At 35.7% G+C, this 16866-nt stretch overlaps 1 protein-coding gene across 2 annotated transcripts in view; it reads right to left on the bottom strand.

Moving 5' to 3' along the window:
- Window positions 1-553: 553 nt before the first annotated feature.
- Window positions 554-16866, bottom strand: part of TRIM23 (tripartite motif containing 23) — a gene marked incomplete at both ends in the record, with an annotated part of 36182 nt that continues 19869 nt past the window's right edge. Inside the window, 7 exons of one of the 2 annotated variants that reach the window (XM_079704066.1) lie at window positions 554-733; window positions 2858-2982; window positions 4260-4370; window positions 4863-4992; window positions 9869-10003; window positions 13658-13873; window positions 16508-16690. In XM_079704066.1, coding sequence (XP_079560192.1) covers window positions 554-733; window positions 2858-2982; window positions 4260-4370; window positions 4863-4992; window positions 9869-10003; window positions 13658-13873; window positions 16508-16690 — 1080 coding nt within the window. The remainder of the gene's footprint in view (window positions 734-2857; window positions 2983-4259; window positions 4371-4862; window positions 4993-9868; window positions 10004-13657; window positions 13874-16507; window positions 16691-16866) is intronic. The other variant, XM_079704067.1, reaches the window with a different exon arrangement.

The raw sequence follows: 16866 nt of genomic DNA, 5'->3' as shown, positions 1-16866 counted from the left end.
TTCTATAGCTCATAGTTCTTAGCATTAAAGGCGTTCTGTTATACTGAACGTTAAAGTAATCCTATTAGGCAAAGATGCAGTTTGAATTGTATTTCATTAAGTCACTGCCAGTTTTGCTACTAAATACTGCCAAAATCCAGTGAAAAGCCAAGTTGAAGAAGCCATGCTTCACTTGCTTCATACAGAGGTTCCATTAGGCACTCAGTTGGCTATCCTTTTTCCTTTGAAAGAATAAACTTTCACCTACTCTTTGTGACTACTTCTTTCCCAATATATGGGTCACATGTAATCTGAAAAACTTAAATAACAAATGTACGTTAAAAAGAAATGTATACCCAGTAAGTCCCTATTTAATCCAATTTAATCTGCTCCATCAGATATTTAAATTTTACTACAGAGTTTTTTAAAAGCAATATCGTACTGAATTCCCAAACTAAAATTCCTTTTATATATACATCGTAAATTAACTACCTTTGAGATGTATAATTTCTTACATCATATTATGTGCAAAATAACTCTTAACCAAAACTTTAAACAACTGCTGCATTTAAAATCAGGCAACATCCAATACTCCAGCAGCCACAAGTTGCCGTGAGAGCCAGTCCAACCCTTCATACAGTCCCATACCACTTCGAGCATCACAGCCCTGAATATACCAGCTTCGGCCACAGCACAATTTATGGAGACTAAGAAGTTCAGTGATTTCTTCTACTGACAGAGCTCCAGCAACATCCTGAAAGATACATACACATCAGCATTTTAATCAGTCCATCAAAATTATCATATTTATAATTATTGTTATTTATTTACAGTTCTATTGGTACCATTCCAACAGAAGCCTATACTAAAGTTAAAACCTAAATTCAACTTTCAGTAATTATTTTGAGATTAATGAGAAAAAATTGGAGTTTTGGTTATAATATAGACAGTCTGTAAGAAGTCTTGCAATGAAATCAATAAAGCCTGTGCCCCCTGAATGAAAAAACTGCTGAGGTCATTATAAGGCATCAATTTAAAAAAAATTAATACATGCACATTGTAAGAAATGGCTTTTACATACGGTTTATATAGTAAAGAGTTTATTAAACTCTCCACGGAATTCCCTGGTGGTCCAGTGGTTAGGACTCAGCACTCTCGCTCCCGGGGGCCCGGGTTCAATCTCTGGTCAGGACACTAAGATCCTGTAAGCCACGTGGTGCAGCCAAAAAAACAAAAAACAAAAAAACCTCTCCAAATACCTCTGAATACCCCTTCTTCCCAGAAGCAACTATCAGTTAAAAAAAAAAAAAAGCTCTCCAAATACCCCTTCTTCCCAGAAGCAATCATCAGTAACAATTTCTTTCATATTTTTCAGAAAACTTCCACGCACACTCACGCAAATAAACAGGAACATACTCTCTTTTTTTGTTTTTTACTTAACACATATCTTGAAAATAAAGATATCTTTCCATTATCAGGACAAGCAGATTTTCCATATTATTTTTAACATCTGTATTGCATTCCACTGTAGGTGCAACATAATTTTCTTAACCAGTCCTATACTGAATATTTAGATTGAAGATGTGTGCTTACGTGCTATTACATATGCATACACATTCATATAAACATGTATTTTTACATACATACATTTACAAAATTATCTCTAAGATAACCTTAGGATATCTGTCTGCAGAATACATTACTAGAGATAGAATTACAGGGTAAAAGGGTATATGCACCTAAAACTTTGACAAAGTACTGCCATATTGCCCTCCAAGAAAATGTCTCCATTGAATAACCACACCAGCAGTGTATGCAGGTCTGAGGATTATCAAACATTTTCATCTTTAACAATATGATAGGTGGAAAATGGTATTTCACTCTGTCTTATTTGCATATCTTTAATCATAAATAAAGTGAAGTATATCAGCTCTTAATGGTTTGCTTTTTTTTTTTATTAAGGGGAAATTCCCTGTCCATCCTACTCTTCCTTCTTATGACATCTAAGCCCCCCTATTGCACTAAAGAAAAGCATTCTCATCCTCCCAGAAGCTTAGTTCCAAAATCTAAGAATCTTCAGCTACTCACCATCCTTCATCCTCTCCGTTCGGTCACCAAATTCTAACTATTCTATGTCCATAAAGTTTCTTCAGTCTGCTTCTACCCTTCCATTCCTTTAATTCAGGACCTTGTTAACTGTCACTTGAATTACTGCATCTGCCTGTCTCTACTCCCTTGCCCCTGATTAATTCTACAGCCTACCCCCAAAATTACAATCCTAAAACACTAATATGATCTTATCACCAACTTTTAATGGTTCTCCTTTACTCAGAATATAACCTAAATTTCTCAGCCTGGCCCTGTCAGGCCTTTATCACACAACCTCCTCTGTTACTCTAGGATTTCTTCATCCTCTACCTACCCCTCACATACAGATCTCCTTGATGCTCCCTAAAAATACTTTTTCCTGCCTGCAGCGTTCTTTCCTTCAAAAATTAACTCAAAGTCTTATCCATAATTTCAACTCTTATAGTTTCAATTCAAATCCTACTTTTTACAAATCTTACAAAATACCACCTTTAGAACTACTCTCCAATTTTCCTTAACATTGTTAATATTACTGAAGTCACCAATTTTCTTTGTATTAAAAATATACACTTAACATGCTTACCTAAATACACAGGAGTTTCTAGTGAGCATCAACTACTTTATTTTCTTCTGTATACTCCAAGGTACCAAGTACAGCACCTTCCATATAGATGGTACTCAAAATACAGAGCAGAAATTTTATATCTACTGAATTATTTCCCTTGAAATCTTAACAGCTACTTACAATGTGGAATGCTAAAATAAATATTCTGAAATAAAAATGTGTTACCTGTTTGTTAGCAAAAATCAGTAGCAAAGCATCTCGGAGTTCTTTTTCTGTTAACAACTTTGCAAGTTCACTGTGTGCTTCACTAACTCTGTCTCTGTGACTGCTATCAACAACAAATACAACAGCTACCAAAAAAAGAGAAAAATATTCATTTAGTCACTTGTTAAATTTCAGTAAATGGACTAAATATTTTAATGTTCTCATTAATATATTATGGTTAGTCTACCATCATTATTTTCACAGAAAGGCTGCTTATTACAGGAACACCTAGCAATAATTAATGATATAATCTCAAACAGTTCGCCTAACATTTCAACTGTTGTTTCCCCATCTGTAACAGGATTTACAATGCTTGCCTACCAAACACAGATTGTTGTGCATATCATTTAATATTTTTCTCTTAATGAATGAAAATGTAGCTCTTATGATCTACCTACTGATGTTATTTCTTTGATTACTACTTGATTTACCAAAAGATAGTGTTTTAAAAATAAATAAATCACCATCTTTATCTCTCCCAAGTATTCTCTCTAGGTGCCCGGCACAGCACTTTCCACAGACTGTACTCAAAATACACAGCAGAAACTTCATAAATATCTACTGAATTAATTCTCTTTTGAAATCTTTCCAGCTACCTTATGGTAGCTAAACATCCCAGACTTTCAACCATTCCTCATGTTCAAAATTCCAATTTGTCCCCTAAATCACTGTCTCATACTAAACTTAATATCAAGAATCCCAAAGTAAAAATTATCTAGTCTTTCTTCTAGGTGGAAAATAGGATGACATATGGAACAGGTAGCATGAACATAATAAGCTTTATGTTGGGGTACAAGAGGCAAAGTGTAGAACGGGGCCCAAGTGTGAATAAATGCTAAGTGGAATATATGTGATATAACACAGTTTGGTCAAAAGCAAACCACTGTAACTTCTTCTGCAGATAACAACTAATTGTGAATAGAAATGAAGGAGTGGAGCTATTGAGAGATTATAATGGGATAACTGTTGAGTTGAATTTAATTGAATAGAGCAAGAGAACTATATACCACAAATTCTACCCTATAACACAATATTGCCAGTGATCATCCTCATATGAACACTAATAATATACTTTAACTGTTAAGAGCAGCAAGAGGAAAGTGCCGTTAATTACCTACATATATAACATAAATTTGGTCTTTATGCTAAATTATGGTTTTTCATGAAATAAACCAGAGTACATAACCCAGTCTATCCACCTTAATTTTCTTAATAATGTGGAGCTTGCTACCAATATTTAAAGGTATAGTCACATTTTTAATCAATGCTAAAATATCAGTTTTATTAGCTAAATCAATGAATTGAAAACTGAACTGGCATCCTAAAAATCTGAAAAATTAAGATGTAATTTTTACACTCTTACCTTGGGTATTGAGGTAATAATGTTTCCACAATGGTCTTAATTTATGTTTTCCACCTACATCCCAAATGGTGAACTTTAGATTTTTATACTCTACAGTTTCCACATTAAAACCTGTTTTTAAAAAAACTTACTTTAATATTGAACTTACATTTACACACCAAACACAGGCAACCCTGTTTATAACTGTGACTTACAAATTATCTGCATACAGCACTATCTACTGCTCCCCAACCAACTCCACTCGTGATAAACATGCGTGGGGAAATGTATACCTTTAACCAGGGTTAGCCCTCTAATCCACCAGAGTCCTTAAGACCTTGACACCCAAGTACCAGATCTGCATCACTACCCAAATCCTTAGCAGGGTCATCAATCCTTTATTCCTTCCAACTGTCCCACCAATATTCTGTTCCTTCTTGCTATCCTCCCCATCCACATTTCAATCCCACAGCCACTGAATCTTGCATTTTTTCTCTGAAATGCTGGTGTCTTAGAGCCAATCTCCAAACCAGACTGACATAAAATAAGTCCCAAAGAACTCAGCTGTAAGCTAGGGTTTGTCTGTAAAATGTTCATTAAGGTAAAAGCAATACTCATACTTACCAATTGTTGGAATAGGCTGCATGAACTCATCCTGTTTTAATTTAAACAAAATAGTAGTTTTTCCAGCACCATCTAATCCTAACGTAACAACTCGAATTTCCATTTTGGGTCCAATGTGAACTCTATTGTCCTATAATTTTTAAAAAAATTAATCTTTTTATTTTGATATGGAGTTAAAAGTATTAGTACTTACACTTTTATTTATAAAATACCTTTGTTAATTATTGTGTCTCCTACTCATTCCTTAATCCATTAAAATCAAAGTTATAGTCCCCTATTAAAATACCCTTATCTGGGCTTCCCTGGTGGCGCAGTGGTTGAGAGTCCGCTTGCCGATGCAGGGGATGCGGGTTCGTGCCCCGGTCCGGGAAGATCCCATGTGCCGTGGAGCGGCTGGGCCCGTGAGCCATGGCCGCTGGGCCTGCGCGTCCGGAGCCTGTGCTCCGCAATGGGAGAGGCCACAACAGTGAGAGGCCCGCGTACCGAAAAAAAAAAAAAAAAAAAAAAAAAATACCCTTATTCTAATCTTTAGAAAGAGGAAATCAATCCTCATTGCTTTGCTAAATCTTAGCTTAGTAAAACTTACTACTTACTTTGTTTTTATATAAGTTAAAAAAAATACACATACCCACTTATTTTTCCCAGATTTTCTAACTCAACTGAATCTTCTTTAAATAAGATTTTTCATTCTGTGTTAAATATATTAATTAAAAATGAAAAGTGATACTCACTTCCCATAAATATCCACTGTTAACAATTTCACATATATCCCTCAAGATATCTTCCTGTGCAAACATTGGTTGACATACACAAAGCAGATATACTTAAAAAAAAAAAAACACACTGCAACTACTTTTTACACTCAGTAGTACATTATGGAATCCTTTCATTTCAAAACATATAGACCTACCTTTTTCTTTTAATTGCTTTATTATATTCCATGTACCACAATTTAACCAATCACCAACTGAGAGATATTAGGTCATCTCTGACTTTTTGGTATTACAAATAATGCTGCAATGAACATACTTGTATATATTGCTAGCTGCATGACCTCTCTGCCTGACTTCTCCCATCTGTAAAATGGGGATTAAAAATTGTACCAAACTTACATAGGATTTTTGCAAGGATTAGTTTTTTAAAAGACATGTAATTTGAACTAATGGAGTTAGAGGAGGAAAAAGAAAAAAGAATGAAGAAAAGTGAAAAGACCCTAAGAGACATATGGGAATGGGAGTCCCAGAAGGAGGATACAGAAATAAAGGGGCAAAGAGATCTTACTTGAAGATACAATGGCTGAAAACTTCCCAATCTGAGGAAAGAAATGGACATAAAAATTCTAGAAGCTCAATTCCAACTCAGATAAGTCCAAAGAGACCCACACTGAGACACATTATAATCCAACTGTCAAAAGTCAAAAACAGGATAATCTTGAAAGCAGCAAGAGAAAAGTGACTCATCACATAAATTTGATTATTAACAAATTTCGCAGCAGAAACACTGCAGGCCAGAAAGAGTGGGATGATACATTCAAAGTGCTGAAAGAAAAAAACTGTCAACCAAGAATGCTATATATGGCAAAACTGTCCTTCAGAAATGAAGGAAAAATCATGACTTTCCCAGAAAAACAAAATCTGAGGGAGTCATTACCACTAGACCTGCTCTATAAGAAATGCTAAAGGAGTCCTTCAAGTTGAAAAGAAAGGACACTAGACAGCAACATGAAGCCATATGAAAATCTAAAATGGTAACAATAACTACATGGACAAATAGTTACCTGTATTATAATTTGGGTGCATAAATTTAATTCTTCATAGAATTGAAATAACAAACACATGAAAAAAAACTATAAGCCTGTGCTAATAGGTGTACAATAAAGATGTAATTTGTGACATCAATAACATAAAGTACAGGGGGATGGAGCTGTGAAAGAATAAGAGTTTTTGTATGCAATTGAAGTTAAACTGCTATCAGTTTAAAATAGAATGTTATAACTAAGATGTTTTATGTAATTGCAATGGTAACCACACACACAAAAAAATCCACAGAATATACACCAAAGGAAAAGAGAAGGGAATCAAATATGACACTATAAAAAAATCAATAAAACACAAAGGAAGGCAATGAAAGAGGAAACGTGAAACAAAAAAAACTACCAAGTTATGCAGAAAACAATGAACAAAATGACAACAGTATTTACCTATCAATAATTACTTTAAACAGACTTAACTCTCCACTCAAAAGACACAGTTTGACTAAATGCGTGAAAAACCAAGATCCAAAAATATGCTATCTACAAGAGACTCACTTTATAGCTAAGGAAATACATAGTCTGAAAGCGAAAGGATGGAAAGAGATGCAAATCATACCCAAAAGAGAGCAGGGGTGGCTATCCTAATATCAGACAAAATAGATTTTAAGTCAGAAACTGTTATAAGAGACAAAGAAGTTCATTATATAATGATAAAAGGGCAAATATAAAGAATATATAACAATTATAAATACTTGGATTATAAATAAATGAATTAAAGCCCTAAACATAAGAACCAAGGCTATAAAACTCCTAGAAGAAAACACAGAAAGGCTCCATAACATTGGATTTGGCAATGATTTCCTGGATATGACATCAAAAGCACAGTCAACAAGAGCAAAAATAAACAAATGGGACTAGATCAACCTTTAAAACTTTTGTGAATAAAAGGACACAATCAGTAGAGTGAAGAAGCAAACTACAGAATGGGAGAAGATACTTGCAAATCATGTATCTGATAATAGATTCATATCCAGAATATAAAAAGAACTCCTACAACTCAACAACAAAAAAATCAAATAACTCAATAGAAAAACAGGCAAACGACTTGTACAAAATTCTCCAAAGAACTGGCCAAGAAGCATATAAAAAAGATACTCAACATCACTATCATCAGAGAAATGCAAATTAAAACCACAATGAGGTATCACCTTACACCAATTAGGATGGCTACGAGTGTAAGTCATCCTGTTTTACTATGAAAAAAAAAACCCCAGAACAAACAGAAAATAACAAGTGTTGGTGAAAATGTGGAGAAATTGGAACCCTCATGCACTTTTGGTGGGATTTATATAATATGATGCAACCACTATGGAAAACAGTATAGCATTTCCTCAGAAAATTAAAAATAGAACTACCATATGATCCAGTAGTCCCACTTCTGGGAATTTATCCAAAAGAATTGAAAGCAAAGCCTCAAAGAGATATGTGTACACCCATGTTCATAGCAGCACTATTCACAATAGCCAAGAGGTGAAGTAACCCAAATATCCATCGACAGATGAATGGATACACAAAATGTGGTATATACAAACAATGGAATATTATTTAGACAAAATAGAAGGAAATTCTGTCACATGCTACAACATGGGTGAACTTTAAGGACATAATGCTAAGTGAAATAAGCCGGTCACAAAAAGACAAATACTATATGATTCCACTTGCATGATAAATTTAAAGTAGTCAAATACAAAGAAATAGAAAGTAGAATGGTGGTTACCAGGAGCTAGTGAGAAGGGGGGAAAAGGGGAGTCATTGTTTATAAGGTATAGTTTCAGTTTTTCAAGATGAAAAATTTCTGGAAATGTTTCACACAATGTGAACATACTTAACAATACTGAACTAAACACTTAAAAAATGGTTAAGATGGTAAATTTTATATTATGTGTTTTTCACCATAATAAAAAAACGTACATCCTCACAATAAAGTACCTTGCAGCTGTAAAAGGGAACAGAAAATGTCACTATATACTGCTATGGACTGACCTCCAGGATGTATACTTCAGTGAAAAGTACAAGGTGGAGAAGTGCATACAGTATTCTACCTTTAAATATGGGGAGTGTGCATGCAAATATATTTCTCTATTTTTTTAAAAATGATGAATAAAACTAAGAAAAATTCTTAACGGTTTTCTATGGAGAAGGGAAGAAAAGGGTGGCAGGGTGAGGAATGTAAGTTAGATTTCTCTGAATGAACCTTGCTTTGTAGATTTGATTCTGGACCATGTGAATGTTTCACATAATTATAAAACAAGACTAAAAAAGTTTTAAAAGCCACTCCCTAGGTCTTCCCTGGTGGCGCAGTGGTTAGGAATCCTCCTGCCAATGCAGGGGACACGGGTTCGAGCCCTGGTCCGGGAAGATCCCACATGCCGCGGAGCAACTAAGTCCGGGCGCCACAACTACTGAACCTGCGCTCTAGAGCCCGCGAGCCACAACTACTGAAGCCCACGCACCTAGAGCCCGTGCTCCGGAACAAGAGAAGACACTGCAGTGAAAAGCCCGCGCACCACAACAAAGAGGAGCCCCCGCTCGCCGCAACTAGAAAAAGCCTGCGCACAGTAACCAAGACCCAATGCAGCCAAAAAAAAAAAAAGCCACTCCCTAAAAATAGAGAGCAAAATGGAATACACGTACCTTTTTAAATTAGGGGGAATCCACTTGAAAAGAGACCAAAACATATCAACCAAATGCCAAATACACACCTTGCTGGATTTTGTCTCAAACCTAAAAAAAATTTTTTTAACAATCTGGGAAATCTGAATACTAACTGGATAATGGATAATATTAGAGATTTATTATTCAATTTTTTAGGTGTGGTAACGGTATTTTGGTTGTGTTTTGAAAAAGAGAACAGAACCCATGTTTTAGAAACACGTGAAAATATTACATAGATGAAATGATATATTAGGATGAAATATGTTGGGATTTGTTTCAAAATAACCTGGGAGACTGTAGGTAGAAAGAGACTAGGGGAAAGGGTAGATGAAATAAAAAGTTTTTAATTGCTCAAGTAGGCGATAATACAGGGAGACTCATTATACCACCTTCTATTTTCCACTGATACAGTCATTTTTTCCCCCTAATTCTGTGGTTCATTAATTTCTTAGTTGTCTCTTAGTTGATTATCATGGAATGTAATACAATTATGATTTGTTCAAAAACACACCTAAAAACGAAGTATAGAATATATTACCTTTGTAAAAGTGACAGGGATGCTGGCATCTAACTGAATGTGATCTGCAACCTCTGTAAACTGCTGCTGCTGCTTTTGCAATGTTTCCAGTAACCTTGTAATTTCTTGTTTTGCTAAGACAACTCTACAATCATCCTAGAAAAGAGAAGACGGTATTTCTTATAAACTTTTTAACGAAACAATGAAAAAAGAGATATCACTAAAACTCAAGAAAAGCTCATTTAACATTACAGTACTGAAAGTTAACTTATGTATAAATTTGACTAAGTTAACAATAATCAGGCATTAATAAATAATTTAAGAGCCCATCAATAGAAGAACAGATAAGTAAAGTATGGCATATTCACAAATGCAACACAACCAAAATGAATGGTTGAATGAACTACAGGTTCATTCAGGTAAGAATGAACTACAATTACATGTGATGATATGAATTTCACAAACATACAGTAAGGGAAGAAATGACATGAAGAGTTTATAATGCATGATTCCCACTTTTATTAATTACCAAAACAGGTCAAAACAAGGTATATATTAGAAATCAGGATAGTGGTTTATCCTTAGGAGGAAAGGCGCGTAGTCACTAGAAGAGAGTCTGAGGGGCTTCTGGGGTTGGTAATGTTCTGTTACTTGATCTGGATGCTTGTTACACAGTAATGTCCAGTCTGAAAATTCAGCAAGCTGAACACTTATGCACATATTTCTGTATATATATATTGTACTCCTATAAAAAGTTTTTTAAATAATTTAAGATATACATGTATTGGTTTAAAAAAAAAAAGACTGAAGGTCAAACTGTGATGTCTCCCTCTCACTTTAGATTCCCAGGCCCTCTCCTCAAAGTTAAACACTTTTCAGCTTCTCAAATATTATTCCAGAGATATTCTATACATATACCAATGTATTCTTCATAAGACAGAGATCTCCCAACAATATTTAAGCTCCATGAGAGAAGCGGTGTTGTCAGTTTTTGCTCACAGTTGCATATTCAAATTAGGTGATAGCAATTTGGTTGTTCCAATTGCCAGAACAAAAACTTTGAGTCATTCTTGCCTTCTCCTCCCTTATTCCCACATACAATTTGTCAACAAATCCTACTGGATATCCAAAATTTGGGTACTTATAGCCCCCACTATCCAAGCTACTATCCTCTCTCACTTGGAATTCTACAACAGCCTTCTAACCATGGAGCTCCTTCCTTCCATCTTTGCCCTCCTTCAATCTGTTTTTTACACATCAGCCAGATCCTTTTAAGTAAGATCAAATCATCCTTGTGCTCAAAACCCCATAATGGTTTCCCCAATTCAATCAGTAAAAACTGAAGTCCTTCCAATGGCCCACAAGGCCCTCCTTACATATAATTCCCTATTACCTCTAATTTCAGCTCCTATTACTCTCTCCATCGCTTACTCTATTCCAGCCACAGTGCCCTCTTTTGCTGTTCCTCAAATACACCAGGCATGTCACCCTAGGGTTTTTGCTCTAACCATTTCCTCAGCTGAAATCTTCTTCATTAAGGTGTGAGCTAGTTCCCTTCACCTTCTTCCCCTTTGAGTCTTTGCTCAAATCTCACCTTCTCTCAGTGATGCTTACCCTATTTAAAAATACAATCTGCTGTACCCTCATACTTTTTCTTTTTCCCTTAGCTCTTATCACTTTTTAACATACTATATAATTTACTTATTAGATATGGTTATGGCTTATTGTCTGCCTTCTCCTTGCTAGGATGCTAATTCCACAAGATTATGGCTTTTTGCTTGCTTTGTTTACTGACATATTCCATGTACCTAGAATATACATGGCACAGAGTAGGCACACAACAAATATTTGCCTAATAAACAAATCCTAACCATTCAGTATTATGCCTTGAACTTAGATGATGCATCAAGTTTTTCTGGAGGGGAGGGATGATTTTGTTCTCAAAATTGGTAATATATATGTGATGTTCCATCCATTCCTCTGTTCAGTTATCTCTGTGGCAGGAACTTTTAAGAATATTAAAAGATTGAGATTAGGGTTCTGTGTCCATAAATCAGAACAAAACTAATAGGTCCATATGAAGAATGAATCTAAGACCCCAATTTCATCTGCGTTAACATAGTGAGATAACACCATGTCATTAACAATTATCAGTTACTCTGACAAAATGCTTCAGAAACTCTAAAATACTTCCAAATACTTCTAAATATTTCAGTAACTATGAGCTTTCTTTTTAATAAAATAAATATAAAAATACTTTGAAGTATTCACTTAAGTATGATTTAGGACATGATCCATTTCTAATTTTGCTGTGTAGCTTGAGCTAAACAAGTATTTATTAGGCTCTTTGTATCTCTAAATTCTTTGTATCTGGATAGATACATCCAGAAGGACAAATGTGCATATTGTATCATTAGGTTCAAATCAGGAGATAAAAACCACAATAGTCATATGAATAGAAAAAAATTAATACAAAGAACTGTTAACTAGATGGCAACCTGGTAACTAGGTAGGCAACTGAAAGGGTAAAAAGAACTCTGAGGTATCATGGAGGAAACAACTGTAGGAAACAGCTACCACCCTCAGGGCTGGGAGAATAAAGGAGAGATGCTAGAATTATTAAAACTTAAAAACTTATAGGAGGGATCTCATGGAGCTGAAATTCATATCTCTAAGGAAAGTGGTCTCGTAGTATGAGCAGTGTCATTCACAGGAACCCCAAGCAAATAGGAACGCACAGGAAACCGCCTCCACCTTTCAGCTTCCTTCTACTGTCCCCTATTGGCAGAGCCTAAAATCACATGGAGGCAGCTGGCAGAGCTGGTATGTGGTTTGCAGTTACAGTATCAGCATCACAAAGCAGAGGATAGAATAGGACTGGAGCTCAAAGACAACTTAATAAATGGCATAAACATCAATTATTACAATTCAATGTGATAAGGACTAAAGGACTCAAGACTGATGTGGTTACAGCCTGGCCACATTCATTTAAGTCTAATCAGATATTTAAGAGAAAAAGCTCTGCAACAGTAAAAAGTTTAGCTCTATGATGATATGATATCAACACAATCATTAGCAATCTATCAAAAGATGAGAGTGACTGAAGCTTATCAGGAATTCCTAGGGCAATAATTAGCCTTAAATTGCACATTCCTGAAGGCAGATCCAAAATAGTAATGAGTAAGACTGGCATTTTTGTTAGAATAACCTTAAATCTATTTTAAAAGCACATTATCTGCAAACTGGGTAACAAATTGCTTATGATACCTCAACTATGAAAAAACATGGGTTTTCTGTGACATCAAAGTTAAGAACCAATAAATTAGAGCAGAGATAGGGAGTACATGCTAGAGAGGCACCCCACCTCCGCCACCAAAAACAAAAACAAAAAAGAGCAAGGAAGGGTAAGTAGCTTCAAAGAACAGCAAACATTTGAAGAAGGATTTCCAATATCAGAAAAGGGAGACATAAGCCCATCAAGCAGAAAGAATAGTATATGCTTGGCAAAGAAGGGTTAAAGGGCTTGGGATGACTGAAGAATGACAGGAAGTTAGAGAGGTTCTAGAACGTATGGTTTTATGATGGGGAAGACACATGAAAGAGAGGACATTGATGTGGCTGAGTGGAGCAATTTGAGGTTAGAGACCATGTCCTAAGCACAATGTTAATGCCCACAGTAACACAGAGTAATAATACAAAAATATTTATTAAATTAATAAAATAGACTAGTGTGTACCTCTGGTAATGATATACTTAAGCTTACAAATCCTCCTTCTTAAACTATGTCCTAATCATGTTTAAACCACATACCTGTTGCAAAGTCTTTTCACAATGGAGACAGGCTGTTGAAACCTGGGATAACAAAATAGTCATATCTTCTTGCTGCTGTCTGAGCCAAATCAGTTTTTCTCGAACATGAGCATCAACAACACTTAGAGCCATTTCTTCTTGACGACACAGAGTTTCATGTAGATCAGTAAAATAAGCTCGGACACATGATCGGGCATTCTCCGCAGTACCTGGTACCTAAGGCAATAAAAATAAGTTTTAAACAACTGAAACCTTAATGAAGATTTTATATGTGAAATAATGAAAATTTAAATACAATCTATATACTTAAAATCCCAAAATGTTTATCTCCACACTAAATTTTTCCCCTTAACCACAGCCTTTGGATATCCAACTGTTTAAATGACATTTCAAGCAATAAGGAATACCTAATCTCTCCCAATCCTGAACCTAGTTTCCTCCATCTCAATAAATGGCAACTCCATCTTCCAGGTTATTCAAGTTAAAAAAATTGGAGTCACCCTTAACACTTCTCTTTCATATCTCACAACTAGTTTCTCAACAAATTCTGCTGACTTCAAAATATATCTAGAATCTGATCATGCCTCACCACCTTCACCTCTGCCAACCTGACTGAAGCCATTATCATCTCTCACCTGATTATTATAATAGCCTCCTAATGGGGCTCACTAGATTTACCTCTTCCGCCTATAATGTATTCTCCACCCAAAAGCCAGACTGATCCTTTTTAAATGTTAAGTCAGAATGATAATTATTCTTTTGCTCAAAACTCTCCAGTGGTTTCCCACTCAGAGTAAACGCCAAAGGCCTTTATAGGGGATGTTCAACGACAGACTCCCTGGGAAAGAGACATCTGAGCTAAGACCTGAAGGAGGTAAGAGAGGGAACCATGTGAGTATCTTCAAGGGCATTCCTGGAAGAAAGTAAAGCAAGTGCCTTTAAGGACCTTTCTGACCTCAACTCCTGCTATGCTCCCCATCAATCATTCTAATTTATCTAACTCAACCTCCTCAAAGTTTCTTAAGCACACGAGGCACACCCCAACTTCAGGGCCTCTGTACTTGCTCTTCTCTCTGCCTAGAATGCTCTTCCCCCAAATATTAGCATGGTTCCCTTTCTCAGCTTCTTTAGGTCTCTGCTTAATGCCCCTTCTCAGGGAGCCTGTCCTCAAACACCCCACATAAAAGTGCACTCCCCCTTTCCCTTATTTTTCTCCAAAGTATTTAATAACATACGTCTGTATTTTACTTATGTACTGTCTCTCTCCCCACATCAGAATGTAAACTTTGCAAAAGCAGGTATTTTTGACTTCAACAGTGTCTAGCACTTTGGATGTGTTCAATGCATATTTGCTGAGGGAATAAATAAAATATTTCCACCGTAGCACAAAAACGTCCAATAGAATTTTATGTGATAGACATAAATTTTATGTGATAGACTCTGATAGACATATTCTATATCTGTGCTGACTAATATGGTAGCCACCAGCTACATGCACGTAAAATGTACTTGAAATGTAGCTAGTGAGACTGAGGAAGTAAATTATGTATTTTCTTGAACGGTTAAATAATTTAAACTTAAATAGCCACATGAGGCTAATGGCTACCATATTTGACAGAGAGCAGTTCTAGCATTATTCCCCAATGACTTAGCTTAACTTTGTTTCTTTACAAAAGAAAAACACTACATTGTGTCTGTCCCTGTACTTTATATTCCCATCTGAAAATATCCCTTTCTCCTCTGTAATTCAATTTTAAAATGCAATTACCACTACCACCTAAGTTCCTTCCTTCTCTTTACAGCCAAACTTCTTAAAAGTTAGACACACTTCCTAACACCCACTGACTCTTCATTTTACTGAAGGGTATCTCCTTTTATCTCACAGAAATAACAAATTCAACATCCAAATTAAACTTATCACCTTGGTCCCATTATCCCCTCCCAAATACTTCTTCCTCCCCCATTAGAGCACAATATCACCATCCACCAGGTTGGGCAAGGTAGAAATCTAGGCATTATGCCTGACCCTGCAAAGTACCTATCCAATCAATATTATCAATAAATCACTAATATTATCAGTAAATCACTATTCTACTTCTTTAAAATCTCAAATCCATGTACTCCTCTCCATTCTCACTACTCCAGTATTATGGGCCATAAACATTTCTCAAGTAGATAATTTCAGCAACCTCACAATAGGTCTCCTTGCTTCCAATCTTGTTGCTCCTCCAATTCATTTTTTATATTAAAGAGCAACCTTTCTTAATGCAAACCTGATTATGTTATTCCTATGCCAATTCTTCAACAGCTCATCACTGCCTGTAAGATAAAGTCCAAACTCTTTAACATGTCTAACAAGATGCTGCAGGATTTGGCCCTTAACTCTCCAACATCTGTTCTTGCCACGCCCCACCCCAATACTCAAAGCTTCAACCATAGTGAACTTAGTTAAGTTTCTACAATATGTCCAATTCTCACTTCCATGTATTTTAACATATGCTTCCCTCTCTGGAACAACTCACTCCCCACCCCACTCTTCTCCCTGACTAAATTCCTTCAAATCTCAGTTTAGACGTCACATCTTCTAGAAAGCCTTCTACGACTTACCCAAGTTATTGCTGTTTTTATGCACACTGCCAGGGCATCCTGTACTTCCCCCACAAAGTAACAGTTACCACACTTGAAACTGGCTCTCTTCCATGATGGATTATAAATTTCCATAAAGACAAAGACTTTTTAAAAAACTTATTTCCAGTGACCAGTGCAGTACTGGAACAATGTAATTGCTCAATAAATCCTACAAGGTGAAAAAGTGACAAGGAAAAGGGTGAGGAAGAAAAAAACCCATACATGTTCTGTGTGGGCCATTCCAATTCCATCTTCCACTATTTGTTCTCCTCCTTCAATGTGCTGAACGATTCCAACTAATTTTCTGGAATAATCTGAGATTTCCTCAGTGAAGGTCCGTATGCAATGAGCCATATCTAAAATTGATGCTCGGATCTGGTTAGCTTCTGGTTCCAATACTGAATGCTATAAGATGTAACATAATTATAGAAAAGAACTCACAGTATTGACTAATGATATAAAATGCTACTTAAATGGCTCCTATTAATAAAAAAGCATCAGCTGCAAGAGGCTTTTATAACACATTTACAAAAAACACAGCATAAGAAATACTAATTTGCCTTCGCCCCAAAACTATATAC

The sequence above is a fragment of the Hyperoodon ampullatus genome (genome assembly GCF_949752795.1).
Source record: "Hyperoodon ampullatus genome assembly, chromosome: 4".
Taxonomy (NCBI): Eukaryota; Metazoa; Chordata; class Mammalia; order Artiodactyla; family Ziphiidae; genus Hyperoodon; species Hyperoodon ampullatus.
This window is presented reverse-complemented; position numbering and strand designations above follow the sequence as displayed.